Source organism: Denticeps clupeoides, chromosome 2, assembly GCF_900700375.1.
Source record: "Denticeps clupeoides chromosome 2, fDenClu1.1, whole genome shotgun sequence".
Lineage (NCBI taxonomy): Eukaryota > Metazoa > Chordata > Actinopteri > Clupeiformes > Denticipitidae > Denticeps > Denticeps clupeoides.
In genome coordinates this window covers 21239488-21246161 of record NC_041708.1, presented here as the reverse complement: position 1 = coordinate 21246161, position 6674 = coordinate 21239488, and the positions used below count along the sequence as shown (strand labels likewise).

Sequence of the window (6674 nt, the reverse complement as noted above, 5' to 3'; positions counted from 1 at the left end):
TTTCCCTCTAAGTACCGAATGTAAGTGGCTCTGGATGAGGTAAACGCAGTAAATTTTAAAACATTTCCTTCTAACTACCGACTGTAAGTGGCTTTGGATGAGGTAAACGCTGTAAATTGTAAAATATTTCCCTCTAAGTACCGAATGTAAGTGGCTGTGGATGAGGTAAACGCTGTAAATGTAAAATATTTCTACTCTTTAGGTGGAACTGGAAGCCCCCTCCCGGCACGACAGAGCGAGTGTTAGAAGTTGGAGGCCGGTCGGTAGTTCTCCGCGTCGCCAGCGAGGGGAGTCTGCAGCCCCAGTCCGCCCTGCGGCACACGCCGAACAGGTGGCCGATCGTGGGAGCTCCGCCGCGGACGGAACATGGTCCTCTACACGTCCTGCGCCTCGGATCTAACGTTCTGGCCGCCCGAGAGAACCGGTGACCAGGGCTTCTTCCCAGACCCGCAGCGCACTTAAGGCTCCTGTTTTTTTTTTTGGATCGCTGGGAATACCGGGCAGCTGCTATGAAAGTGACCGTGTGTTTTGGGAGGACGCGGGTGGTCGTTCCCTGCGGGGACGGGAATATGAAAGTGCACAGTCTGATCGAGCAGGCGACGATGCGCTACAGGAAAGCCATCTCCAAGGTAAGACCCCGGGACGCGACGCGCTCAACATGGCGCTTCCTGGCGGAGCCACGGGGAATACGGGAAAACTGAAAACTGGGAATGTTGTTTTACTCACCTCGCGTTGGAAACCCCCCCACACACGAAAAAAGGAACCACGAGAAATGAACAACGAGTTTATTTTCATGAAGTCCGATCTCGCTTTATTATGAGTTTGTTAGTTTGTTCCAGGTTTCGGAAGCAAAAGTTCCATTCAGGTTTGGAAGAAAACTTCCTGATTGGGAAAAAAGCAGTGAGTGACCGTAACTGGTCACGGGTTTTTCCCAAATTCACTTTAGTTTTACCAGGATATGTGTGAATGCTGTGTACATTGTACTACTATGGTTCATTTCGCGATTTCTCATACGCGAATTCCTCGTGGAAGAGGAGCGGGAACGAGTGACACTGTGGCGCGTCATGGAAAAGTGTCAGATACCGCGGGGTGGTGGCTTCACTTCACACACCTTTTAATCCCGAGTGGTCCTGAGCAGGCAGTTACAACCTAGTTAATTAATTAACATTTATTTGTATTTCTCTGCCTACTACAGTCATGAAAGTGAAGCCATTGTGAAACACAGCAGCACAGCACACGGTGACACAACGAAATGTGTCCTCTGCTTTTATCCATCACCCTTGGTGAGCAGTGGGCAGCCATGACAGGCGCCTGGGCAGCATTGTGTGGGGTTGGTACCTCGCTCAGTTGGTACCTCGCTCAGTGGCACTTACCTTACAATTACCGGTCCTCTTTATTTATGGCCAGTTCGGTGGTCAAGTCTCAACGTACGTTTAACATTTTACACTTTTACATTCTTTATTTAACTTTGTTAAGCGACTGTGATGTAGTTTAAGGTTCTAAAGTTATTTAATGCAAGCGTAAGACCGCTATAATGGTTGTGTTTTTAAAGAGGGTCTTTATTAGGCCTGGACTTGCCCCTTCTGGGCCCCGTGTGCAGCGTTGACATGGGCGTCACGTCACTGGACGCTTTGCTTTACGGGCCTTGAATAGTTTGCCGAACCGTCTTGGCTGCTGCCAGGGTATTTCTTTTGCATTCGCATGGACAAAAATCACCCCTTGATGTATTGCTTCTCGGGCTCCTGTAGAGAGGCAGGGGGAGTTTGGCGAGGGTTGGTGAGATGGTGGAAGAGGATTCGGTGATCTTCAGGGTGGAAATGTTTAGGCTGTCCATGAAATATGCCATGCTCCCAATGAATGATCCGTCCTTGAATAAAATTCCTAGTCCTCTGATGACATTTGGCATCTTTGGCAAGGCGCTCCCTGTTTTTCAGAGGAACGGGCGGTTGTCTACTGGGCCTGCTCCAGTTCAGAGTGTTTCGCTGGTTCCTGAAACTAGAGCTTGAAATCCAGACTGAATAAACAGTTTGCCTTGGCTGCTTAATGGGACATGAAAGTCCCAGAACAGCCAGCAGCCTCAGCCTGAGGGCAATTCAAGAAGAATAATTATTTTGGATTTCAACGGATGATAATTTGACGTTGACATGCTGTAGAGACCTCGTCTCTAAATATGAGGAGACATTCTAATAGCAGGTATGAAGCAAGTGACCGGTGTTATGATCAGTAATATCTTATTCATGCAAAAAACTGCCAATCATTAATCATTAGCACATCTCTGGATCAGGGTTGTGCTGATTCTGCAGCATTATGCATAATGCAGTTATTGCTTTATGACCCCGGTAACCTGGCACTGATCTGTTCAGCTCTGATTTGTTAGTCAGACCCTGATTAAATAATGGGGATTTTTTGAGGTTTTTATGTTGCATTGATGCATATCGTAACAATGCAACAATTTCAGCTGTCAGTATATTTATTATTAAGTCAAGTTTACTTTTATTTATAGAGCACATTTAAACACCAGGGGCAGGCCCAAATTGCTGCAAAAATGCTAATTATTATTTATATTAAAAACATAGTAAAAATGTAAAAAATAGAAACACATTCCAGCATTATGTTTTTGATATTTTTTTCTTTTTCATTTTACTACTGTGATCTTAGTTGTCATATCAAAGTATTGAGTATTAAGAAATGGCACGACAATATTGTAATTAATAGCTGACAAATAATGTATACATGCTGTATAACAATACCACTGTATTCCAGCAATGGTAATGTTGCCAATTTACCAGACCTACAACCATCATTTAGGTTATAGGTTAAAACTTCATCAGTATCTCGAGTGTGTATTTACTTCACTAAAGCAATGAACAGAGGATAGAAGTAAAGGGATTTGTAAGGGCGTGCTACTTTCATCTTGCTTCAGCAGAATTTTGGCAGCAGCATCATTTATTGGGCTTTAGTGTAGTTTTCTCTTCAGCCCCCCACCCTAATACTTGAAGTGGGCCTCCAACGAGCTTTGCTGAATCAGGCTTTTATGTGGGACATTGTAGTGCGCCGTCACATGGCAGTTGGAGGCGGGGAAGTGAGCTCTTCATCAATAGCTCGCTTGCGTCCTCCTCCTTATTTGCTTTCCAAGCCCGGGGCCTTCTAGGTCATTGATTTTCATCAGTGCACCTTGTATTGAAAATCTTTTGTGGCTGGATTGTGATCACAAAGGAGATCAATTCATGTCTAGGACAGCACTTGTGTGTGTTGTACTAATGGATTCCTTTCTTTCAAAAATAATTACATCACAGTGCATGCGATATGATCCCCACTCAGGAAACATTCAATCTTTAGAAGTGTGCGGGAAATATTGCAAAATAATGGTACATTTTAACTAACTCCAGATTCCAACTAGCTGCTCACTGTTGAGTTACACATATGTGACAAAAATAAAATACAGTAACAGTATAGTACAGTTAACTAAACTAGTACTCAACTACTATCCGCAAGAAATTTGAAGGGAAAATGGAATATGATCGTTCGGTGTTATGTTATACACGAGCACCCATAGTGATGCAAAAGTATGAATTTAATGATATCTGTCATTATATTAGTGATTAAGGTAGAGCTCAGTTTAGCTGGGTTCTATGAGATGGGTTGGGTAGATGCTCATGGAGCAAGCGGGATTTTCATCTCTTGCCACCAGTGCTGCAGTCGGGGTTGAACACTTGTCTGAATGCAGCAGCAGCTTAACAGCATCCTACAGCATAAATCGTCCTGCTAATTAGGTAAAGCACTGTGCTGCTACGAATATTATACCAACCGTGGAAATAGTCAAAAGGATTTTTACAAAAAGAACTGGTGCAAATTTAGTTTGTTGTGGTATTTTAATGAAAAAAAAATACCATTACCAAAATTAATAAGTTATTATGCAGTAGTTATTTTTATTATTCAGAGTAAACAGATTAATGAAGCAGAAGTTCTCATTACTGCACTTATGTAAAGTTCATTATGTTATAGGGGTTGGTCCGATAATTAATATGACTGATCATCGTTTTTGTCACGAGGCGAAGGGCTGGAGCAGGAAATCTTGGGAATCTAGTGGGAATAATTGTAATAAGTGGAAATAATTGCACTGTTATTGGGCCACACAAGCAATTTGTAAACAAATTTGTCATTACTGGATTGAAAGAGTTTTGTGTTGGAAACCCAACACCCAATATTCTTCACTTAATTATCAATAATTTAATGTTAAATATACTTCAATGTACTTAAATCTTTATTTTCAGGGTCTTCAAATATTTAAATTATATTCCAGCAGCGTCATAGTGCATTGGATGCCCTTATTTAAATAACTAAAATGCATCATGAAAGCAGTAAAAAATTGTGTATTTTTTTTTTTTAAAGCTGATGACGTGTATGAGACAAGATGAAACAGGAGTAATGGTAACACACTCCTGTCATTAACCATTCAAAAATCGTCTCATCTCCTTCCACCGAAGTGTAATTCAACAGAACTGAATATTACTGATTGGCACAGGGTGCCTTCGCCACGGCGTCTTATAATAACAGCTTTGCATTCTAGAGCAGAATCTGGCATGCTAGACGCTCCAGGCTGATGATAAATCACAATCATCCGCAGACCACCAAGCACTCTCCTCAAAATCCTGAGAGACAAAGCAGAAAAATAATCAGTTTATCTCAGCTATTTCAACAATTCCCAGTATACTCTTCATTAAATCTATTATCTAGCTGACTGGGATATATACACATATAGAAGATCTGTGTGATAACAGTAATTATCCTGATATCATTAAATCTCTAGATCACAGACAACATAAGTTATAGCATTATGCAATTAACAAATTAAACATTTTGGTTATGTGACAATATTGAAATGTGTGTTCACATTAAAATTCATACCACCATATCATTATTTATTCTACTTTGATTGCTTTTCATATAGTCTCATAGATTATACTGGACTTGTAGGACTGAGGTTTCTCAGTTCTAACATTATTTTCTAAGGGCTGAAAACCAAATCAGATTTCAGATTCATGTTACACAAACAAGATTTCTGAGAGTATGTCAGTATTTAGATCTAGTCCCAGCTCTGCAGCTGACTTGGTTTAACTTGGCCGCCATTCTCTGACCTGAAGCAGGCGTTTTGGCAGCAGTCAAGGTCTTGAGCTAACCCCCTGGAGCCTGCAATTACAGAAGAATGCATCGTGAATGAGGATGTTTCCAGAAAAACCACAGAAAATGGAAGGTGAAGTTGCTATGAAACTGCTAGTGGAAATTTTCATCTTCACTTACTTTAAAAGCAAGACGGGGTTTTCAGTGAGACTCTGATAGAAAGAGACTTTGTGTTGGCTTAGTACATCTACAGAATTACTTGGTATGGTATTGACAAATGAACCTTGGGTCTTGCGTCAGCTATTATAGGCCCTTTCGTCCCAATTGTTACTAGGATGTCCTCTCGAAGACTCAATGTTGTACACTTACTGTGTTTGACTGCAGTATTGACAGTGGATGACAGTCAATAATAAATCATTTTCAAATTAGGAACAAAATAATTGGGCCTACGATGCTATATTTGAATGCTGGTCATAATGGTGTTTGTTGAATGCCAAATATTTTTAGGTGGACGACCAAAGGACCCATAAATTATTCTGGAAATTCTTGCAGTACAACAATTGTACAACAATATTGCAACATAATGCATAACTTTACTAGACAAATGTGAAATTTGCAAAAGCAAAACTTTGAAAAGCTGAATTTTGTCAAAATATTACAGCTTTTTGATGCAGTACAAAAATGTAAAAGTAATTGATTTATCGACCAGTGGATTGATAATGAATCATTAGCAGACATATCAATTCCAAATAATATTAACAAATGTGCAAATAATTTAAATGCTAATAGCTCTTTAAAATGACACATTTATTGCACGTTGCATTTAATGCACTTCCTCTTCCTTTTCACAGGATGAAGTGCATTAAGTTAGAGACTTTTTATGCTGCGTAAAATCCTACAGACTGGGATCATCGTTCTGCTCTTTGTCCCTATAACAGGCATAGCAGGACCCCCAGAACTTCTGGCCACCATTCCAAATCACCATGTCTGTCTTCACACCACCCCCATGAGTGTCAGAACAGCGACCCCAGGTCGTGTGTGTGTATCTTTTGGCAGCTTTATGTTCATCTGTGAAATTACTTTTTTTTTTTTTTCAGGGAGCCCTCCTCCTTTTAGATCAGATCTTTTTTTATGGGTCAGTGAGAGTGATCTACTCTTTCACTCCCTCCAGACCCTTAGCTTCAGCAGGCACACACCTCCATTTAAAAAAGATTGATCCCTCTGTTTAATCAGAGGCATAAAAAGCACCTTGGTAGAATTTGTCCAGGAGGGAAATACACAACGCTTTTATTATTTAGAGTGACGTCATTGGACGAAGTGTGTTGCAGTGCGGTGTTCATGGAGATGGGCTTGGCGCACCACTTTTGTTTTATTACATAATGTGCAGGCAGGCAAATCTCCAGAGAACTCGGGCTGCCAGAGCCGAATCCCTGTAATTATGAAGTTCAGTAAAGAGTCACTGCCCTTTTTGAGAAATGAATGATTAAAAACATTCACAACGCAAAAGAATGCATCCCTTCGCTAAAACGTAGAGGAACATTAGTATATCCACC

General features: G+C 40.9%; 1 protein-coding gene across 2 annotated transcripts in view; it reads left to right on the top strand.

Annotated features, from left to right (window-relative positions):
• Positions 1 to 311: 311 nt before the first annotated feature.
• pard3aa (par-3 family cell polarity regulator alpha, a) overlaps positions 312 to 6674 on the top strand; it is a 333882-nt gene continuing 327519 nt past the window's right edge. For both annotated transcript variants that reach the window (XM_028959719.1, XM_028959710.1), the window contains exon 1: positions 312 to 629. In XM_028959719.1, coding sequence (XP_028815552.1) covers positions 510 to 629 — 120 coding nt within the window. In that variant the 5' untranslated portion in view covers positions 312 to 509. The remainder of the gene's footprint in view (positions 630 to 6674) is intronic.